Source organism: Phyllobates terribilis, unplaced genomic scaffold (genome assembly GCF_046119375.1).
Source record: "Phyllobates terribilis strain yellow unplaced genomic scaffold, ASM4611937v1 Scaffold_1__5_contigs__length_1240528914, whole genome shotgun sequence".
Taxonomy (NCBI): Eukaryota; Metazoa; Chordata; class Amphibia; order Anura; family Dendrobatidae; genus Phyllobates; species Phyllobates terribilis.
The window spans coordinates 944,118,581-944,142,358 of NW_027362761.1; the positions used below are offsets into that span (position 1 = coordinate 944,118,581).

Consider the following 23,778-nt stretch of genomic DNA (forward strand, 5'->3'; position numbering starts at 1 on the left):
CAGCAAAGTCTATGAGATTTCAGAAATCTCATGCACACAGCTTGGTTTTTGTGTCATCAGTATTTTGTGCTTTGTATGTTTTTTTTCAGAATAGAGAATGTCACTTCCTTCAGCTTATTTCACCCATTGGAAGTAAAACGCATAAAAAACGCAGGTGTCAGTTTTTTCAGCGTTTTTTTGTGCCAAAACCTGATGAAATCGAATGAAATTTTTTTTTTTCACTGAACTGTATGTACATGCATAAAGAGACAAATAGACAGTGTAAAAAATGCAGCAAAACACAAGCAAAAAAACAAGCAAAATCCTGAACAATGCTGGCAAAAGATCAGGTTTTGCTGTAGAAAATAAAAGCAATGTGTGAACATAGCCTTAAGATCAACATTTACCATTATATAGCATCGCAGATGTGTCACCAGGTCACCTGTATTATGTACGTGTTGTAGGCCCCACTCACATCACACACTTCTCGATGTACACACTGAACGTGATGAGGCCCATCTTACCTACAGTCATCCCTATATTACAGATTAAAGATGATGGAATCGCACAGTAAACTATACTATTCCATCCACCGGAGTCCAGAAAAAAACATATACCATAGTATAAGTTTTTAGATTTTTATATAAGCTTTTTAGATGCCTGACACCCATAGGCTATTACGGCAACCGTTTAACAGGTATGTCATGAAAACATCTTATGCCAAATGCATTAAAGGGATGCCATTAAAGTGTTCCTGCCATTTCAGACATCTTTTCAGAATAAGCTGCAGCACTTTCCTTGTGTTCCTCTGTGATCCCTCAGAGAGCTAATAACCTGTCTTCTCTGAAAATAGATTTGAGCAGTAAATTTAGAGTAAATGATCTGTCCAGGAGATGGGAGAGGAAGAAGTGAACGAAAGGATTGAGTCAGGTATATTACAAAGTTTCTCAAGTTCATTTGTACCATTGATTAATGAAAAAGTGGGCATGATTGTTACTCTCTATAGTCCAGGGGGGACACATGCCATATAACTTCTCTTTAATGTATACCTCGCTGGGGTTCCCTGTATATATGGTGAATGAAGACAAATAATGAGATGAGAAGACGGTCTGATAGGTATAAGACCTAGATGTGCAGAGACCCAACGCTTCACATCAGTCAGACTGAGCGCTAGGCTCCTGCCACATTAAAGGGAATCTGTCACCTCTTTGGAGTTATCAGACCTCTACTATAGGCATACAGGGTATAGAAAAGTAAATCTACACATACCTGTATGGCCCATAGTACAGGTCTGATTGCAGAGAAAAGCGCTTTAATCAATTCTATTTTCCACAGGCTTGGCGTCCTATGTGCTTATTATTCCCCCAAATCCCCGCCTATACGCTTAATTATCATATCCTCCCCTCCCCTGCACGTCACAGGGCCCTGTGACGTGCATTGTGCTCCCTGACTTCCCGGGCATGCTCACATAGAGCATGCTTTGCTTCATCCCAGCCCCGTCTCTCTGTGCACTGCGCCGCAGGTTTCTATTGCGCAGGTGCCGGGAAGTGACAGTGACTCCAGCGCAATAGAAACCTGCAGCGCAGTGCCCAGGCAGACGGGGCCGGGATGAAGCAAAGCGTGCTGTATGTGAGCATGCCCGGGAAGTCAGGGAGCACAGTGCACGTCACAGGGCCCTGTGACGTGCAGGGGAGGGGGGAATATGATAATTAAGCATACAGGCGGGGATTTGGGGGAATAATAAGCAGATCGGCGGGGATTGCTTGTCGTCTCCCGGACGCCAAGTCTGTGGAAAATAGAATTGATTAAAGCGCTTTTCTCTGCAATCAGACCTCTGCTACGGGCCATACAGGTATGTATAGATTTACTTTTCTATACCCTGTAAAGCCATGGTAGAGGTCTGATAACTCCAAAGAGGTGACAGATTCCCTTTAAAAATAACATGAAAATCCTAATGAAAGTCATTGAGGCCATAAAGTAAACTTTAGAAACTGTATAGGGTAGAGGGGAAAAATGCTGTGACTATTGCATGTTAAAATATTACACCAAAGTGATAAATAGCCCATAATTGCTGTTTTGGCACAGAACCGTCTTATCTCTTAGCAGCAGTGGACGCGTACTCTGTTACCACGAAGACATATGTATGTGCTCGTACACACTGGACATCTACATTCTACTGAAATGACCCGTTTGTTTGTTTTTCTCCATTTTATTTATATTGTAGTAGAAGCTCAAAAGACATGAGAAGCAATAATGATAGGAATACATTTATAAAAAAAAGAGAATTTCTAGTTGCTGGAATTACAGGAAACTGCTGTGCTGATCAGCCCTGTGTATAGGACAGTGTCCATCTATGTGTACATTAATACTTTTCTGTCACCTAGGAAGGTACGGCTGTTCCTTATTTGTATCCAAAATATGATCTAGAGGTTAGTTATCCTTTTTCTATACCATACATATAGCATTCATCTGATATATAGCAGTGACAACTTGCTTAACATCTTGTGCAATCTGTGCAGTGTATTTTCTCTATATTTAGGCTTTATTTCGGACGATTCCTCTCGCTCATCACTTTAGGGGTCTGACATATTTTGTCGTTTCCAGAAGTACCGCTGCGACACCTGTAACAGCTTCCTCCCCATTCATTTTTTTAAACATGATGGCTAAGCCAGTTAGCCAAAAGTATCAGCAACATCAAATAAATTATTTTCCTCCTCATTGAAGCATCCTTTCTCCCTTGATAAAACTTCTTTCAATATCTCATATTACTGTGCAAACTTTTTGCCACTTTTGTCTAACTCATGTCACCGATGATGAACTTTCACCCTGGCGCTGACCAAACTCTTTCACCTCTAGTCAACATCTGGTGCTGAGGCGAGAGACCATAGACCATCCTTTATCCACTGACCCCTCATGCTATCACATGCTGTGTTGTTGTCACCTCAAGGGGGATGCTTAACTACCTGACATTTCGGTAACTGCCTGCAGTTGAGCTCATCTGTACAGGACAGACATGGACAGGTGAACTGTCATTTTCATTTTGCCCAGCAGAATTCTATCATTTTAATGTTAAGACTGATTTCCAAACAATTCGTCAAGTTCTTGCATCCACTCGTCTCCAGGTCCTCTGCCCATGATGGAGTCTACTAAGTCTGTACCATCCGTTAGACCTGAAAAGGGACCGCTTGCATCGGTATAACTGTATGACATGTCCTGACCAGGATTACGGTCATAACCCTGACTCTGGCTGCTCTGGGGAAAGTTGCCACCAGGTAATTGCTGTGTTTGGGCCTGATTAAAACTGGCCATACTGGGAACGCCAGGGTTCATATTGGGCATCATTTGTCTGCTTTGATTGGCGCCTTGCTGTCCAGGCAATGACGGCATCATTTGTCTGCTCATTGCTGGGTTTAGGGCTCTCACTGTTCCCGTACTATCAACAACACTTTGACCGAGTCCTTGCTGAAAATGCTGCTTGCTCATTCGAGACTGCCCAGATGGCATTGGATAACCTGATCCATTGTTATAAGCCCCCATTTCCCCACTAGTTCTCATTCCTTGTAATCCACGTTGGGGCCAGTTTTGTGCACCCTGGGGTATGGATGTCATCATGTTTTGCAGTCTCGGTGCCTGAGCTCTGGTCATAGGTTGACCTACAGGCCCTTTCATCTGCTGATGTTGTTGAGTCATTACAGAGTTTACAAGCATATTCTGACCAAATCCTCCAACCATTCCCATGGCTTGTCCTGAACTGGGTTGCCGGGGGCCTTGCACAGCACTATGGGCCATGTTAATGCTGTTTTGGTTTGGGTGCTGCATCATTTGGTTAATTCCTGTGTTCATGCTGTACATGCCCGGCTGCCCTGATGACGTGTTGCTGTATGGAGCCATACCCATCTCTGGCTGCAGTGGTCCAGTAGGCATAGTGGCTGGATTTTGTGATGGGCCCATAGAGAGCATACCGGTATTCTGTGCCATCATTCGGGATGCTCTCATATTCTGAAGAGCTGCTTGGTTCCTTGCAACTGCAATATCCTGTGGAGAGCCTACAAGAAAGAAGAGAGAGCATGAAATAATGTCAGCTAGAAATCCAAATGCAAAAAAGGAGACGTTATATTTTACCATTCATTATGAGACATGTTATATCTACATTAGGATCTGACTGTATAGGAGTCTCATTATGCTCTGTAATATCAGAAAACGCACTGTAGGACATTTCTGTCACATGTAATATAACAATATCTAAAAGAACATATCACACATTAAATCCACTAGTGAGCTCTTGAAGGGAATCTGTCTCCAGGTTTTGTTACGTAATCTGAGAGCAACATGATGTAGGGGCTGAGACCCTGATTCCGATGATGTGTCACTTAGTAGGCTGCTCGTTGCTCTTTCAATAATATTGTTTTATCAGCAGGAGATATCAGTACAGGACTAGCTGTCTGGTGCCTCCTAGTCAACTGCTCTGTGTGACTCCGCCCCCAATGCTGATTAGCAGCTTTCTGTCAATGTACACTGTACACAGGAAGCTTTCAATCAGTGGTTGGGTGGGGAAATACTGGGCTCAGCATTCTGAGCAACCTTATGACAGATTCCCTCTAATGCTCATTATACAAGACCTTAAACCATAAATGTATTAATTTTTTCTAGCTGCCGTACAGTTGGGCGATTCACTGATGGGTTGAACATTTAATTATAGACTTATAGGGTAGCTACCTCCTACAGTTGACACTAATGGGCTAGCTTACTTTCTTTCTTTCGAGGAGAGCTTAATGCCATTTTAGTGACTTCAAGAGTAACTATCGTTTTATTTCAAAAATCAATAGTACACAAGAAAATAAGCAGCTCAGTAATATATCTTATCAGAGAGATCTACTTCTTTCTCCTCCTGGATCGATTTTTCACTCTCAATTCATGGGTAAAATCTGTATTCAGTGGTGTCAGATTTTCCATTTACTAAGATAGGAGATGACAGTTGGTGCTTTTAAAATTCTATGGAGAGCAGTGTAGGGAGGACACAGATGCAGACATAAGTTCTCCTTAAACAACAGTTACAGTTTTCCATAGAACTTCATGGGCATCAACTGTCCGCTCTTACCTCAGTAATGGCAAAATCTGTGTACACTGAAAACAGATTTTACCTGTGGACTGAGAACTTTGAAAATGAATGATTAAGTCAAGAGGAGAAAGAAGCAGATTTCTCTTACATATTATAACGTTTCTTATTTTCAGGTGTTCTATTGATTTATGAAAAAAAAATGTGCTGATTACTCTTTAAATGATTTTTATGGAGATGAAATTGGTCCTTTAAACACTCAATGGATAGGGAAAAGGAGGAATGATGGAGGAGCCAGAGGCAGGCACAGGTATGATTCTGCAAGTTCTCCTGAAAAAACTGTTATAGTTCTCCATGGAACATTATGAGCACCAACTGCAATCTCCTATCTCAGAAAATCTTTATTCACTGAAGACATAGATTTTACTCATCAATTGAGAATGAATGATCAGTCCGGGAGGAGAAAGAAGCAGATTTCTCTAATAAGATATATTACACAGCAACTTATTTTCACATGTATTATGGATTTATGGAAAAAAAATGAAAATGACTGTTTAAAGCCTTCCAATTATAGTCATGATACACTCCCCATTTTATGACATACACTACTAGTTACTTGGAAATCCTCACAAATGTAAGTAAAGTTAGACCAATCAATACCACATCTGATATCTGACCAGTGCTTTAGTGAATTAAGAATTGTTCTGCACATTCAGGCCTATTGAAATGTCATTCTCTAGCTACCAAACAAAGATCTATCAATAATACTATCAGGAAGACTAGACTGAATCCAGAATAGCAATTTTCCAGAAGTTCAAGATGTTGTATGTTGAAGGAAAAAAAAGAGAGAAATCAATATAATATCAAAATTACATGTTACACTGGGGTTAAGATGTGTAGTCAAACATGTTTAACCTTGTTCAATATAATAAGTCAAAAGCCACATGTGAGCGTCTCAGTGACAGGTGTGGTGTAATGCGGTAAAACAAGTGTTTCTCCATAGCGCCCACTTACTATGTGTATATCTCACATATGCAGCCCTGATTGTTCTACTGTCAAATGTTACATGTCAAAAGCACATTTATTTGCCTTGATTCACAATCACATATGATATATAGTATAGCCAAAATGAACTTAATATAAGGTGGGTACGGAAAGTATTCAGACCCCTTCAAATTTTTCACTCTTTGTTTCATTGCAGCCGTTTAGTAAATTCAAAAAAGTTCATTTTTTTTCTCATTAAAGTACACTCTGCGCCCCATCTTGACTGAAAAAAAACAGAAATGTAGAAATTTTTGCAAATTTATTAAAAAAGAAAAACTGAAATATCACATGGTCATAAGTATTCAGACCCTTTGCTCAGTATTGAGTAGAAGCACCCTTTTGAGCTAGTACAGCCATGAGTCTTCTTGGGAATGATGCAACAAGTTTTTCACACCTGGATTTGGGGATCCTCTGCCATTCTTTCTTGCAGATTCTCTCTAGTTCCATCAGGTTGGATGGTGAATGTTGGTGGACAGCCATTTTCAGGTCTCTCCAGAGATGCTCAATTGGGTTTATGTCAGGGCTCTGGCTGGGCCAGTCAAGAATGGTCACAGAGTTGTCCTGAAGCCACTCCTTTGTTATTTTAGCTGTGTGCTTAGGCACATTGTCTTGTTGGAAGGTGAACCTTCGGCCAAGTCTGAGGTCCAGAGCACTCTGGAAGAGGTTTTCATCCAGGATATCTCTGTACTTGGCCGCATTCATGTTTCCTTCAATTTCAACCAGTCGTCTTGTCCCTGCAGCTGAAGAACACCCCCATAGCATGATGCTGCCACCACCATGTTTCACTGTTGGGATTGTATTGGGCAGGTGATGAGCAGTGCCTGGTTTTCTCCACACATACCGCTTAGAATTATCAACAAAAAGTTCTATCTTTGTCTCATCAGACCAGAGAATCTTATTTCTCATAGTCTGGAAGTCCTTCATGTGTTTTTGAGCAAATTCTATGCGGGCTTTCATATTTCTTGCACTGAGGAGAGGCTTCTGTCGGGCCACTCTGCCATAAAGGCCCGACTGGTGGAAGGCTGCAGTGATAGTTGACTTTGTGGAACTTTCTCCCATCTCCCTGGAGCTCAGCCACAATCATCTTGGGGTTCTTCTATACCTTTCTCACCAAGGCTCTTTTCCCATGATTGCTCAGTTTGGCTGGATGGCCAGGTCTAGGAAGACTTCCGGTGGTCCCAAACTTCTTCCATTTAAGGATTATGGAGGCCACTGTGCTCTTAGGGACCTTGAGTAGTGCAGAAATTCTTTTGTAACCTTGGCCAGATCTGTGCCTTGCCACAATTCTGTCTCTGAGCTCCTTGGGCAGTTCCTTTGAGCTCATGACTCTCATTTGGTCTGACATGCACTGTGAGCTGTGAGGTCTTATATAGACAGGTGTGTGCTAGTGTTGAGCATTCCGATACTGAAATATCGGGTATCGGCCGATATTCACTGTATCGGAATTCCGATACTTAATTCCGATACTTTTATAATATCGAATACCGGAATCGGAAGTTCCCATAATGCCTGCGCTCTGCAGTGTCTCTGAAGGATGACAAGCTGGATGGCAGCGCTCAGCTGCGATCCAGCTTGTCATCAGAATGCCATCCCAGCGTGGGAGAATTCTCCTGATTGTTTAAAAGCCGGCGCGCGGTAAAAAGCCGCCGGCTTTTAAACAATCACGCAGCCCCATACTGCTTCCCCGCAGCCTCCCACCCCGATCCTCCGCTCCCCTCGCCACCTCCCATCCCGATCGTAAGTTAGGACCGGGCGGGGAGCGCAGCACCAAGGAGCGAAGGACCCGGGCGGGGAAGCCGGCAGTGAAAAGACTTCACCGCCGGCTTTCCCGTTCTGTGCTGCGCTTTCCCGCCGGTTATTTCAAATGAACAGCTGAGGTATCAGGTGATGCCGATCAGCTGTTCATTTGAAGTCGCCGCGGTGCCCTCAGAGGGTTCATGTGAGTTCATGCTTGACTGCATGAACTCACATCAACTTTCCCACGGCCGCACAGGTCAGCCTCACCTCCCGGACCCGTCATGATTAGTGTGTGCGGGGTGTGTGTGTGTGCGGGGTGTGTGTGCGGGGTGTGTGTGTGCGGGTGTGTGTGCGGGTGTGTGTGCGGGCAGACATAGGCCGATGTGACACTACTACTCCCATCGGCCTATGTCTGTCCCCCGTCCACTCCTGCCAGCAGGATCAGCTCGATGGGAGCAGTAGTTCCCATCAGCCTGATCCTGCTATTTAAATTGCCCTACTGTGTCCCCAATAAATGTTAGATACATGTCATTGGTGGCCAGTGGTTACCTAAAAGAAATTAGTTCATACATTACCTGTCCCCGCCGATCGCCACCTAAAATAAAGTAAAAAATAAAAAACTACACCTATACTCACCAAGACACCTAATTCCCCGAAGCCATCGATCTCCTGTAATAAAATATAAAATAATAAACCACAACCTTATCCTTACCCCTCCGTAGTAGTCCACGAGTGTCCCACGAAGATCTCCAGTTCAGAGCAGCCACATAGAATGTGACCGCTCTGAACCGCTGCCGCCGCTAGAATGACGGGGCCGTAAGGGTTCACCGGAGTTCAGGCAGCGCTGCTCCGGTTAGCTCCTTTACGGCACTGCTGTATCGTGAGAAATTCCCACGGTACAGCACTGCCGTAAAGGAGGTCTCCGGAGCTGCGCTGCCTGAATGCACTCCGGTGACCTCAGTCAGTGGCTCCCGCTGCCGGGAGCGGACGTGTTCCCGGCAGCGTGAGCTTACAGCAGCCATGCACAGCTGTCACCATCTCCAGATGTGACAGCTGTGCATGGGAGATCAGCGCAGGAACGTGGACAGGTAACTATTTTTTTTTTAGTAAACTAAGAATTAAATAAAATGGTGTTTTATTTCAAATAAATTATTTTTTTCTGGGTGTAGTGTGTTTTTTCTTTTTAACACTTTGTAGGTTAGTAATGGGGGTGTCATATAGACGGCCATCATTACTAACCTGGGCTTCATGGCAGCTGGCGCTGACATGAACCCCACCACTATTACCCCCTGCCACCGCACCAGGGCAGCGTGGAAGAGCGAGGCTAAGTGCCAGAATTGGCGCATCCTATGGATGCGCCATTTCTGGGGCGGCTGACGGCTGGTGTTTCTAGCCTGGGAGGGGGCCAATATTCATGGCACCCTTCCTGAGCTATTAATATCAGCCCCCAGCTGTCTGCCTAGCCTTTGCTAGCTATTAAAATAGAGGGGACCCCACGTCATTTTTTTTTGGGGGGTCCCCCATTTTAATAGCTAGTAAAGGCTAGGTATTCAGCTGGGGGCTGATATTAGTAGCCTGGGAAGCTCCGTGGGTTTTACCCCCTTCCCAGGCTTCATACATCTGCCCCAGCCGTCTGCTTAACCTCCGCTAGAGACTAAAATTATGGGGGATCCCACGCCATTTTTTTTTTAAATAAATCCTTTATTTTAACACTAAATGACATTTGAGGACTTAATAAAGATGCAGTCCCTAAATTATTATTTATTTTTTAATAAATTTTTCCCAAAACTTTTGACGTGGGCTTCGCCATATTTTTGTATGCCAGCCAGGTACAGCATCCAGCTTCTATGAACGCGCCATTTTCCGGGGCGGCCGCGGACTGCAATTTTCAGCGGGGGGGGGGAGGGCAAAAAGCTTGGGCCTCCCTGCGCTGCAGATTCCATCCCCCAGCTGCCTAGTTGTACCTGGCTGGACACAAAAATAGGGAGAAGCTCCACGTTTTTTTTTTTTTAATTATTTCATGAAATTCATGGAATAATTAAGAAAAAAAGGGCTTCCCTATATTGTTGTGTCCGGCTAGGTACAAATAGGCAGCTGGTGGTTGGGGGCAGCCCGTTCCTGCCTGCTGTACCTGGCTGGACACAAATATAGTGTGAAGCCCCACGTCAATTTTTTTTTAATTATTTCAGGAAATTCATGAAATAATTAAAAAAAAATTATGTGGGGCTTCGCCCTATAATTGTGTCCAGCCAGGTACAGCAGGCAGGAACGGGCTGCCCCCAACCACCAGCTGCCTATTTGTACCTAGCCGGACACAACAATATAGGGAAGCCCTTTTTTTCTTAATTATTCCATGAATTTCATGAAATAATTAAAAAAAAAAATGTGTGGCGCTTCGCCCTATTTTTGTGTCCAGCCAGGTACAACTAGGCAGCTGGGGGCTGGAATCCGCAGCGCAGGGAGGCCCAAGCTTTCTGGGTCCCACCCGCTGCAAATTGCAGTCCGCAGCCGCCCCGGAAAATGGCGCGTTCATAGAAGCGCCATCTTCTGGCGCTGTACCCAACTCATCCAGGGCCCTGGTGCGGTGGCTCACTGGGTAATAAAGGGGTTAAGGCCAGCTTGGCATTATCAGCTGGCCCTAAGCCCGAAATTCATGGGGTCACGCCAATATTAGACATGACCGCCATGAATTTCTAGTAAAGTATTTAAAAAAAACACAAACACCCAGAAAAAAAGTCCTTTAATTGAAATAAAGACACAATTCTTTATTGTTCTAAATTAAACCATACTTACCGCCACACCCATTCCAGCTGAAGCCAACGATCTCCTGCAATAAAAGTAAAATAATAAAGCAACCTCATCCTTACCTTTCCATGGTTCCCAGGACAGCTTCAGCTCTGCTACATCGAGATGACAGGCTGGACCGCAGCAGAACGCTGCCATCCAGCCTGTCATCCCGCGGACACTGAGAAGCGCAGGCATGCTTGCGCTCCTCAGTGTCTTTCTGTGACGTCATCCAGATGAGCCGAGGTCATGTCCAATGAACTCAGCTCACCTCATGCACGTCACTGACAGCGTGGGAAAATTCTCCTGCACTCAGCGCTTCAGCGTGAGAATTCTCCCACGCTGTCAGTGACGTGCATGAGGTGCGCCGAGTTCATGGGACATGACCTCACCTCATGCACGTCACTGACAGCGTGGGAAAATTCTCACGCTGAAGCGCTGAGTGCAGGAGAATTCTCCCACGCTGTCAGTGACGTACATGAGGTGAGCCGAGTTCATTGTCGGCTCATCTGGATGCCGTCACAGCCAGACACTGAGGAGTGGAAGTATGCCTGCGCTTCTCAGTGTCTGCGGGATGACAGGCTGGATGGCAGCGTTCTGCTGCGGTCCAGCCTGTCATCTCGATGTAGCAGAGCTGGAGCCGTCGTGGGAGCCATGGAAAGGTAAGGATGAGGTTGCTTTATTATTTTTCTTTTATTGCAGGAGATCGTTGGCTTCAGCTGGAATGGGCGTGATGGTAAGTATGGTTTAATTTAGAACAATAAAGGATTGTGTGTTTATTTCAATTAAAGGACTTTTTTCTGGGTGTTTGTGTTTTTTTTAAATACTTTACTAGAAATTCATGGTGGTCATGTCTAATATTGGCGTGACCCCATGAATTTCGGGCTTAGGGCCAGCTGATAATGCCAAGCTGGCCTTAACCCCTTTATTACCCAGTGAGCCACCGCATCAGGGCCCTGGATGAGTTGGGTACAGCGCCAGAAGATGGCGCTTCTATGAACGCGCCATTTTCCGGGGCGGCTGCGGACTGCAATTTGCAGCGGGTGGGGCCCAGAAAGCTTGGGCCTCCCTGCGCTGCAGATTCCAGCCCCCAGCTGCCTAGTTGTACCTGGCTGGACACAAAAATAGGGCGAAGCTCCACGTTTTTTTTTTTTTAAATTCATGAAATTCATGGAATAATTCAGAAAAAAAGGGCTTCCCTATATTGTTGTGTCCGGCTAGGTACAAATAGGCTGCTGGTGGTTGGGGGCAGCCCGTTCCTGCCTGCTGTACCTGACTGGACACAAATATAGGGCGAAGCCCCACATCAATTTTTTTAAATTATTTCATGAATTTCCTGAAATGATTTAAAAAAAATTGACGTGGGGCTTCGCACTATATTTGTGTCCAGCCAGGTACAGCAGGCAGGAACGGGCTGCCCCCAACCACCAGCTGCCTATTTGTACCTGGTTGGACACAACAATATAGGGAAGCCCTTTTTTTCTTAATTATTTCATGAATTTCATGAAATAATTAAAAAAAAAAAATACGTGAAGCTTCTCCCTATTTTTGTGTCCAGCCAGGTACAACTAGGCAGCTGGGGGATGGAATCTGCAGCGCAGGGAGGCCCAAGCTTTCTGCCCCCCCCCCTCCCCCCGCTGAAAATTGCAGTGCGCAGCCACCCCGGAAAATGGCGCGTTCATAGAAGCTGGATGCTGTACCTGGCTGGCATACAAAAATATGGCGAAGCCCACGTCAAAAGTTTTGGGAAAAATTAATTAAAAAATAAATAATAATTTAGGGACTGCATCTTTATTAACTCCTCAAATGTCATTTAGTGTTAAAATAAAGGACTTATTTTAAAAAAAATTGACGTGGGGCTTCGCCCTATATTTGTGTCCAGCCAGGTACAGCAGGCAGGAACAGGCTGCCCCCAACCACCAGCTGCCTATTTGTACCTGGCCGGACACAACAATATAGGGAAGCCCTTTTTTAAAAAAATTATTTCATGAAATAATTAAAAAAAAATTGACGTGGGGCTTCGCACTATATTTGTGTCCAGCCAGGTACAGCAGGCAGGAATGGGCTGCCCCCAACCACCAGCTGCCTATTTGTACCTGGTTGGACACAACAATATAGGGAAGCCCTTTTTTTCTGAATTATTCCATGAATTTCATGAAATAATTTAAAAAAAAAATGCGTGGGGCTTCGCCCTATTTTTGTGCCCAGCCAGATACAACTAGGCAGCTGGGGGCTGGAATCCGCAGCGCAGGGAGACCCAAGCTTTCTGGGCCACCCCCGCTGCAAATTGCAGTCCGCAGCCGCCCCAGAAAATGGCGCGTTCATAGAAGCGCCATCTTCTGGCGCTGTACCCAACTCATCCAGGGCCCTGGTGCGGTGGCTCACTGGGTAATAAAGGGGTTAAGGCCAGCTTGGCATTATCAGCTGGCCCTAATCCCAAAATTCATGGGGTCACGCCAATATTAGACATGACCACCATGAATTTCTAGTAAAGTATTTAAAAAAACACAACACCCAGAAAAAAGTCCTTTAATTGAAATAAACACACAATTCTTTATTGTTCTAAATTAAACCATACTTACCACCACGCCCATTCCAGCTGAAGCCAACGATCTCCTGCAATAAAAGTAAAATAATAAAGCAACCTCATCCTTACCTTTCCATGGCTCCCACGACAGCTTCAGCTCTGCTACATCGAGATGACAGGCTGGACCGCAGCAGAACGCTGCCATCCATCCTGTCATCCCGCAGACACTGAGAAGCGCAGGCATACTTCCACTCCTCAGTGTCTGGCTGTGACGGCATCCAGATGAGCCGAGGTCATGTCCAATGAACTCCGCTCACTTCATGTACGTCACTGAAAGCGTGGGAAAATTCTCCTGCACTCAGCACTTCAGCGTGAGAATTTTCCCACGCTGTCAGTGACGTGCATGAGGTGAGCTGAGTTCATTGGACATGACCTCACCTCATGTATGTCACTGACAGCGTGGGAGAATTCTCACGCTGAAGCGCTGAGTGCAGGAGAATTTTCCCACGCTGTCAGTGACGTGCATGAGGTGAGCTGAGTTCATTGGACATGAACTCGGCTCATCTGGATGACGTCACAGAGAGACACTGAGGAGCGCAAGCATGCCTGCGCTTCTCAGTGTCTGCGGGATGACAGGCTGGATGGCAGCTTTCTGCTGCGGTCCAGCCTGTCATCTCGATGTAGCAGAGCTGGAGCTGTCCTGGGAACCATCGAAAGGTAAGGATGAGGTTGCTTTATTATTTTTCTTTTATTGCAGGAGATCGTTGGCTTCAGCTGGAATGGGCGTGATGGTAAGTATGGTTTAATTTAGAACAATAAAGAATTGTGTCTTTATTTCAATTAAAGGACTTTACTCTGGGTGTTTGTGTTTTCTTTTAACTTTGACTATGGGGTTAGTAATGGGGGTGTCTTATAGACGCCTCTCCATTACTAACCTGGGCTTGATGTCAGCTGGCATTATAAGCTGACATCAACCCCAACCCTATTACCCCCTGCCACCGCACCAGGGCAGCGTGGAAGAGCGAGGCTAAGTGCCAGAATTGGCGCATCCTATGGATGCGCCATTTCTGGGGCGGCTGACGGCTGGTGTTTCTAGCCTGGGAGGGGGCCAATATTCATGGCACCCTTCCTGGGCTATTAATATCAGCCCCCAGCTGTCTGCCTAGCCTGTGCTAGCTATTAAATTAGGGGGGACCCCACGTCATTTTTTTGGGGGGGTCCCCCATTTTAATAGCTAGTAAAGGCTAGGTATTCAGCTGGGGGCTGATATTAGTAGCCTGGGAAGCTCCGTGGGTATTACCCCCTTCCCAGGCTTCAAACATTTGCCCCAGCTGTCTGCTTAACCTCCGCTAGAGCCTAAAATTAAGGGGAACCCCACGCCAATTTTTTTTTAAATAAATCCTTTATTTTAACACTAAATGACAAGTACAGTAATCAACACTGTCACTGTACTTCATATATATGTGACTGACATGTTTCTATCTATCTAATCTATGTGTGATTCTCTATTCCTTCTATTCTAAATTGTCGGGTACAGATGCTGAATTGCCGGCCGGCTTTCTTAAAGAGACGGTGCATGAAAACACTATTATTTTTTTAAATAAATCCTTTACACTAAATGACAAGTTCTGTAAGCAACACTGTCACTGTACTTCATATATATGTGACTGACATGTTTCTATCTATCTAATCTATGTGTGATTCTCTATTCCTTCTATTCTAAATTGTCGGGTACAGATGCTGAATTGCCGGCCGGCTTTCTTAAAGAGACGGTGCATGAAAACACTATTATTTTTTTAAATAAATCCTTTACACTAAATGACAAGTTCTGTAAGCAACACTGTCACTGTACTTCTTATATATGTGACTGACATGTTTCTATCTATCTAATCTATGTGTGAAGCTCTATTCTGTCTGTTATAAATTGTCGGGTACAGATGCTGAATTGCCGGCCGGCTTTTTTAAAGAGACGGTGCACGAAAACACTAATATTTTTTTTAATAAATCCTTTACACTAAATGACAAGTACAGTAAGCAACACTGTCACTGTACTTCATATATATGTGACTGACATGTTTCTATCTATCTAATCTATGTGTGAAGCTCTATTCTTTCTGTTGTAAATTGTCGGGTACCGGTGAATGCCGCTGATGAATTGCCGGCTTTTCATGTCATTCTACATTATTCTTAGTTGTTTTACTTCATGTAGAATTAACCTACAAGGAAAGAAAGGGTTTATTTTCATTCCGATATTTGTGTCCCATTGACTTGCATTGGTTTCCGGTATCGGAATCGGCGATATCCGATACTTTTTGGGTATCGGCCCGATCCAATCCGATACGATATTTCCTGATATCGGAAGGTATCGCTCAACACTAGTGTGTGCCTTTCCAAATCAAGTGCTAAGAGTTTAATTAAACACAGCTGGACTCCATTGAAGGAGTAGGACCATCAAGGAGGATCACAAGGAAATGGACAGCAGGTGACTCAAATGTGAGTGTCTGAGCAAAGGGTCTGATTACTTATGACCATGTGATATTTCAGTTTTTCTTTTTTTAATAAATTTGCAAAAATTTCTACATTTCTGTTTTTTTCAGTCAAGATGGGGTGCAGAGTGTACTTTAATGAGAAAAAAAATGAACTTTTTAGAATTTACCAAATGGCTACAATGAAACAAAGAGTGAAAAATTTAAAGGGGTCTGAATACTTTCCATACCCACTGTATGAGGAATATAATGAAAAACTAAAATTGAATGAGTTTTGTCAACCATCTGCTTTTTTGGATGTTTTTTATACAATACATAAAAAATATCTGAAGCTAAAGCTCTAATATTTAGAGGAGTTGTTCACTATTGGACAGCTCCACTGCCCATCATAAAATAAAAAAACTGCATACTTACCTCTCGGGGAGGTGCTGTTCCTTCGATAGCAGCTCTGTGTTCCCCAGAGGTCATGTGACTTTGTTAGGTCATATGACCACTGCAGCCAATTAGCAGGCTTCAGAGTGCATGATGGAATAGTAAAGGCTGCAGACGATCAGAGGTAACAATGTCACATGACCGCTGGAGTACACAGCCCTGCGATCAGAAGAACAGCACCTGTCTGGGAGGTAATTAATTTGGCAGACTGAACAGGTATGCACTACAGCAAAGCATATTGTAGTACAACGATTAGACTTTGTTAAAGGGGTTAAATGGGCTCTCTTGGAAAAAATTAAGATAGAAAATGTTAACGTAAATAAATTCCTAAATGCCTTTAATTAGTAAATCACACTTGTTTTGTCTATGGTTGTAATAGAGTTACAATTCATGCTTTCTTGTTACACTGACAGAAACGGGTGCTAGAATGTTAGTAAGACAGGTGCCAGTGAGCATGTGCAGAAGGGAGCTCCGCTGCTGTGATCTGGAGATACCTGAACCGTGTACTGTCAAGTTATCTGCAGGTCACAGCAGCGGACCTCTCTGCTGCACATGCTCACAGAAACCTGACCTAACATTTAAAAGGGGTTGTCCACTACTCAAGACAACCCCTTCTGAATCCCTAAGTTTCTACCTTGTAAAATAGTAACACTTATACTAGCCTCTGGTGCTGGCACTGTTCCTGTAGTGATGGCACTGGCTCTCATTGTTATGTCACACGATCCTTGTGGCCAATCAGCGCTGCTCTCTCACTTCCTCCGGCTGTATGTGATTCCTCTGAAGGCGGGGAGAGTAAAGTGGCCGCTGATTGGCCACAGGGATCGCGTGACATAACAATGTCATGAGAGCCCTGGGAGAGCCAGTACCAACACTGCATGAACGGCCCTGGCACTGGAGATGAGTTTAGCGGTTATTAGTTCACAAGACAGAAACAGAGGGATTCAGAAGGAGTTGTCCGAGTAATAAACAACACTTCTAAGGACAGGTGTCTGTCATTGTAACAAGATGGAGGCTATTTTAATTCACTACAGTAATTAGGTCCCTAGATAAAACATATGTGATATGCTAATTAAAAGTATTGAGGATTTTTTTTTCCTATTCCCAGAGAACCCCTTGAAGTCACATCCGCACCAGTTCTTGTGCATGGATGCAGCGGTGGTTTAATGACTGTGGTTATTAATTGATTGTAAAACTGAAAACACTACATAAAGCACCACTATTTTTGACTGGATGGAGTAGGTGCAGGAGATAGCAGTATCTCCTTAGCCGGGTCCCTTTGCACATAAACAGACACCAGCATTATATTTGCCATATGGTCCCTGTCACAGATTTTGCATTGGGACCTGGGAGGTTAAAGCTATGTCTCAGGCACAGGACAACGCTCATCCTCGCTGTCAAACCTGAATGAAAACAACTAAGAAGTGTGAACAGAACCTACGTCCATTACCAATTAAAACGATCAATTGCTTTAGGTAAATTTATCTAGGTCGTTATTGCACACATCATTTTTTACAGTACAATAGTAATAGTCCACAGCCCACACTCTGCTGCATTAATACAGGATGAGCGGAAGGAGGAAACGCCAGACAGAAGAGCAGGGTGATTGAAGCCGCTGTCTTGGTGTCTCTGTGTGGCATAAAGATATAGGCAGAGCAGCAGGCTTTATCATGACATGATGAATTATTATTATCCAGGGGCTGGAAAGGCCTGATCTATGCAGTAATCCCACCGGCAGCTAAGAGGTCAGGAGCATCAATCTTGGCTTTAGTATTTCCAGATTGCAGAATCTGTGTGACATGCAGTCAGGATAACTTATACAGGGAGCAGACACAGGTGTCATTGCTCCTGTGCGGCCATATCTCTAAAGCCATTGTGAAGATAACAGGCCTCCATTAATACTCCAGGCTTTTGTTTTATTTGCCAACCATTTTTTTCCATGGAAGAACAATATAGTTTACCTTGCACTTTATCTTTGCTAGCCAAGATATACAGTTGACCAGTAAAACACAAGACTTCAGATGACCATTTTCTGAATGACTTGTTCATGGCTGGTATCTGAAGGCTGTCGTCTTGGATGACAAAGTGTTAAAATGACAAATTATCAATGGATCTCTACTGTTATCTGTGGCCATGTCTAGACTTTTATTGATAGAATGGAGATATGTCATTGGGCATGAATGACTTTGTAAAATGCCGTAACAAACCGCAGCTGAAAAAAAATCATACACTGCAGATTAACTTTTCCATATATATTTACCATTGGTCTACAACTGTCATACTCATTCATGTGATGAGAAGGTGGCGATGGTTGGGAGAAAATAGTTTACATCGCTAGTGTGTGACCATATCAAATTTCATGACAGAAATGTCATACAATTTTCTGGATGGAGCTAATAATTCATCATAGATTTGCATATCTTAAAGGAATCATCCACTACTAAGGAAACCCCTTCTGAATCACTATGTTTCCCCCCCCGCAAGCTCGCTGCCTTGGGGTAACCCTGGACTCTGATCTCTCCTTCAAACCACATATCCAAGCCCTTTCCACTTCCTGCCGACTCCAACTCAAAAATATCTCCCGGATCTGCACATTCCTCAACCATGGAATCTGCAAAAACACTAGTACACGCCCTCATCATCTCCCGCCTCGACTACTGCAACCTCCTGCTCTGTGGCCTCCCTTCCAACACTCTTGCACCCTCCAATCTATCCTAATGTCAATCCCTTCACAGGCTCCCCATTACCCAGAGACTCCAGTTCAAAACCCTAACCATGGCATACAAAGCCATCCACAACCTGTCTCCTCCATACATCTGTGACCTAGTCTCCTGGTACATACCTACACGCAACCTCTTATCTCCTCTTCCCACAATCGCATACAAGATTTCTCCAGTGCATCCCCCCTGCTCTGGAACTCTCTACCCCAACATATCAGACTCTGGCCTACCGTGGAAACCTTCAAAGGGAACCTGAAGACTGACCTCTGCAGACAAGCCTACAACCTGCAGTAACCCTCGCTCCACCATACCGCTGCACGGTCAGCTCTATCCTCACCTACAGTATCCTCACTCAGATTGTAGATTGTGAACCCTCGCGGTCAGGGTCTCCTCTCCTCCTGTTCCAGTCGCTGACTTGTATTGTTCAAATTCTTGTAATTGTTTGTGCTATGTATATCCTTTTCACATGTTAAGCACCATGGAATAAATGGCGCTAAAATAAATAATAATAAAATAATAACACTGATGCCCACCTCTGGTGTGGCCACCGTTCCAGTGGTGTCAGCACTGGCACTCCCGGGGCTCGCATGGCATTATGTCATGTGATCCCTGCGGCCAATCAGCGTTTGCTTCATTCTGCCCTCCTTCGGACAAATCAAGACATCCAGAGGAAGTGTGAGAGCAGCAACAGCTCCCACCTCCTCTGGATGTCAATTACGTTTGTAGGAGAGTGAAGCTTGTGCTGATTGGCCGCAGGGATCGCGTGACATTGTTATGTCACACAAGCCCTGGGAGAGCCAATGCTGACACCTCTGAACAGCGCCAGCACTGGAGGCGAGTATGAAGCCATGGCCCCACTATCAGTATTTGGTAAGTATTTGGTAAGTATCTGGTCAGTATTTTTTCTCAGAAGTGGGAGCCAAAAGCAGGTGAGGAACAACCAGAGAAAAGGTATAGAAACAAGTCACCAATTCTGTATTTATCACCCACTCCTGGTTTTGGCTCCCACTCCTGGGAACAAAAAACCTACCAAATAGTGATAGTGGGGCCTGGACTAAGTGTTAGAATTTTACTGGGGGGAAACACACGAAGTCAGAAGAATTTGTTCATGTAGTGGACAACACCTTTAATTTTATGGCTGAATGTTCTCAGAACATCATGTCACGAAACATCCCCACCATCCAGGAATGTCAGAGAATTCCAGAAAGGTGTTATCTGGTTAATGAAAATCATTTAGAAATATTCTTTTAGGACATTCTGACTTGACAGAAGAGGGTTAGTCATTTAGACCCTAATTTATTAGTCATATTACACAACGGATGCAAAGAGAGACTCTCTCTCTAGAGGAACTGGCATGTGAATGTAATGCGCATTACCTAATCCTCCATTTCTCCTGTGCGGATGCTGTAGGGAATAAAACATTTGCTTACAGAACACCCTGAAACTTCTTTTGCGTAAGTGGGTGGGATGATTCAAAACAGACAAGTGGACAATACCTTTTTTGTGTGATTATTTCCTATTATTTAAATAATGCCAACAAAGTCCATATTAGTGTATACTCAAATTGGCTCACAAGCAAGGTTTCCTATCCATCAAATCAATGTAGTGCAAACGAATTACATTTACACTATTGAACACATTTACACCATTGAAATACATTTTGCTGTATTCTAGGAATAATGTCCAGAAGATTCCTTTCACAACACCAAAGAAACATGACAGAAAAACGGCCCATGGGCCAAAATTGAAAAACATTTTTAATTATGTTCTATCGTATTATTACAGTTAAACGGTGTGGGTTACAACTATATTGGGTGCAAAATACATGTATGATACCCATAGGGAGGTTATAGGGAACCTATCAGGAGATTTAGGCTGCCTGAACCTTGGGCAGCATGACTCAGACACTGGCTGCATTTCCGCAGCTATTTATGTTTTACTCTGAAATGCTATGGCGTTACAGAGAAACAAAGAATGTATACTAGTGTGAGGCACTTCTCTGGTGGCTTCTCACTGCCCCTCTCTCCTAGACTGTATTACTTAACAGACTGACAGGTCTCTCCGTATACACCAATCTAGGGGAGCGGGGCAGGGAGAAGCCAATGTATCCTGATTCAAGCTGACCACCCACAGTAGATGGCTCTTGGTGGAATGATACTTTGGCTAATCATTCAGCCATCAACCATCTCGGCTGGCTTTCACATACACAGGAGTGCTCCTTTGACGTCGTTGGCTTGTTTGTTCTCTATGAGAAAGCCGTCGGTTGATCTGTCAGCCAGCAGCTGATCTCCGGGAGAATAATGCGATCTGCAGTTCGAAATTGGATATGTTTGGTTGACATCTCCCCTGTCTGGCAGTTGGCCAGCAACCAAATACATAGAAAACTCATGGCCAAACCCGTCGATATTGGCGGGTTCGGCATACATTAGTCTACTGTTTATGGGGGCCTTCAGACAAGTTACCAAAAATGCGAATTCCCTGGCTAGCTTCTCAAAGTATGTTTTCTCTGAAATGCCACAGAGTTTCAGAGTAAAACATATCTGGCTTCATTATCAGAGATGTTCTCTGAATCATGATGTCAATGGTCCAAACAACATGAATCTTTTTATATGTTGCCTATAAGGAAATAGCTAGTATACTGTAAGCTGTGCCAAGAGTATTCTGCAGCCCCATCTTGATAAATGCTCTGCACTTTGCTCCATAATAAATGACTCGTTCTCCATTTGCACACTATTGATAACTGACCGTGTGACAAGTTATTCGGCTGTCTGCAGACATTACTACTGCCCAGAAGATATCAGTGTCTTCTTTTGGTTGATATGCACCTTTCCAATTGAACTTTATGGTCAATGCTTTTAGGTGAATTCTATTACGTGGGGTGGGACACCTTCAATAGGCAAATCTGTTTGAGGTGTGTTCTCACCTTGAAAAGGATTTACTTGCTGGACACCATAAGGATTCCTCTGCTGCTGGAGATGCTGTCTGTTCATGTGCGGTTGCTGTAACTGCTGTGAAGATAAAAGAATGATGGTAAAAGAAAATCAGAAAAGCCATGTACATATAATGGCGTGAAGATCACTGTGAAATATTAGTCAGTGTTATTCTATGTGTGATGCTCCTTAGAATCAGGGTAGAAAGAAACAATGACTATAATTAAAATCTTAAAGCCCATATGTGTAAATTACTTGGGCTTTAAAATTACTATTCTGTAAAAAAAGGTTTCCCTACAAATTAAATTTATCAGCTATCTACAGGAAAGAAGATTAAAGAGGTTGTAAACTGCTTTTTCATTGATGGCCTATCTGTAGGATAGGTCATCAATGTCTGATTGGCCGGGGTCCCGCACTCGGCACACCCGCCTATCTGCTGTTATCGGTGTTGGCCGCTGGCAGGAAGAACTCTCTTGCTGAGCTGCTCCATCTACGTGTAGTGGCCAGGGCTTGTTACTGCACTTCCACCTCCTATTCAAATCAATAGAAGGCGGATGTGTAGAACCTTGTGGCCACTACAAGTAGACGGAGCAGCTCGGCAAGTGAGTACTTCCTGCCAGTGGCCGCCGCCACCAACACCAATCAGCGGTTGTCAAATATGAATACCTCTGCAATGGAGTGACGCAGTGCAAAACAGAAAAGAGTGGCAAAATCAGCGGCGCTCTGGGATTTTTACATTTTTTTTTAATGATGCATATGATGCTCCGATTGTTTCATAGTCCAAGCAAATCAGTGTGTTTGTCTGCATTTTAGCATCATCAACAAGCGGCATTTTGTAATCTGGGTATCTACGGTAACCCAATCGGAGACAGAGAGATCCACCATCCCATATCAGGCAGTTTATTAATGCCATGTTCTGCCTGATCATAGAGGCAGCTGTGAGGACATACAGTCATAGCCGAAAGTGTTGGCACCCTTGAAATTGTTCCAGAAAATTAAGTAATTCTCCCAGAAAATTATTGCAGTTACACATGTTTTGTTATACACATGTTTATTTCCTTTGTGTGTATTGGAAGAACACAAAAAAAGCTGAGAAAAATGGCAAAATGGTCATAATTTCACAGAAAAACCCCAAAATGGGCAGGACAAAATTGTTGGCACCTGTCCAAAATTGTGGGTAAACAGCTTTGTTTCAAGCATGTGATGCTCATTGAAACTCACCTGTGACAAGTAATAGGTGTGAGCAATATGAAAATCACACCTGAAACTAGATAAAATGCGGAGAAGTTGACTCATTGACACACTCATTTACATTGTGTGTCTGTGTGTGCCACTCTAAGCATGGAGAACAAAAAGAGGAAAGTACTGAAAAAAGTAATGACTGAGGACTTGGGAACCAAAATTGTTGACAAATATCAACAATCTCAAGGTTATATCTCCAGAAATCTTGATGATCCAGTGCACAATATAATGAAGAAGTTAACAACTTGTGCCACTGTAGCTAATCTCCATGGAGATGGACGGCAGAGTAGAAATGATGAAAGGTTTCAACGCAAGATAGTCCAGATGGTCGATAAGCAGCCCCAATCAGGATCCAAAGAAATTCAAGATGTCCTGCAGACTCAGGGTGCATCAACATCACCGGGAACTAGTTGTCGACATTTGAATGAAAAAGAAACTCTATGTCAGGAGACCCAGGAGGACGCCACTGATGACACAGAGACATAAAAAAGCTAGACTGCAGTTTGCCAAAATGTACGTGAGTAAGCCAAAATCCTTCTGGGAAAGCGTGTTGTGGACAGATGACACCAAGATAGAGCTTTTTGATAAAGCACATCATTCTGTTTTCTGAAAATGGAATGAGGCCTACAAAGAAAAGAACATAGTACAAACAGTCAAATATGGTAGAGATTCAAAGATGTTTTTGGGTTCTTTTGCTGCCTCTGGCACTCGGTGCCTTGACTGTGTGTACAACATCATGAAATATGAAGATTACCAAAGGATTTTGGGTCGCAGTGTAGTGCCTAATGTCCGAAAGCTTGGTTTGCGTCTTAGTTCATTGGTCTTCCAGCAGGACAAAGACGTC

General features: G+C 43.8%; 1 protein-coding gene across 2 annotated transcripts in view; it reads right to left on the reverse strand.

Moving 5' to 3' along the window:
* Positions 1-1,859: 1,859 nt before the first annotated feature.
* Positions 1,860-23,778, reverse strand: part of MAML3 (mastermind like transcriptional coactivator 3) — a 390,697-nt gene continuing 368,778 nt past the window's right edge. The window contains exons 4-5 of one of the 2 annotated variants that reach the window (XM_073641975.1): positions 21,686-21,767; positions 1,860-4,025 (exon numbers count right to left, since the gene is read on the reverse strand). In XM_073641975.1, coding sequence (XP_073498076.1) covers positions 3,049-4,025; positions 21,686-21,767 — 1,059 coding nt within the window. In that variant the 3' untranslated portion in view covers positions 1,860-3,048. Of the gene's footprint in view, positions 4,026-21,685; positions 21,771-23,778 lie in introns of both variants that reach the window. The other variant, XM_073641966.1, reaches the window with a different exon arrangement.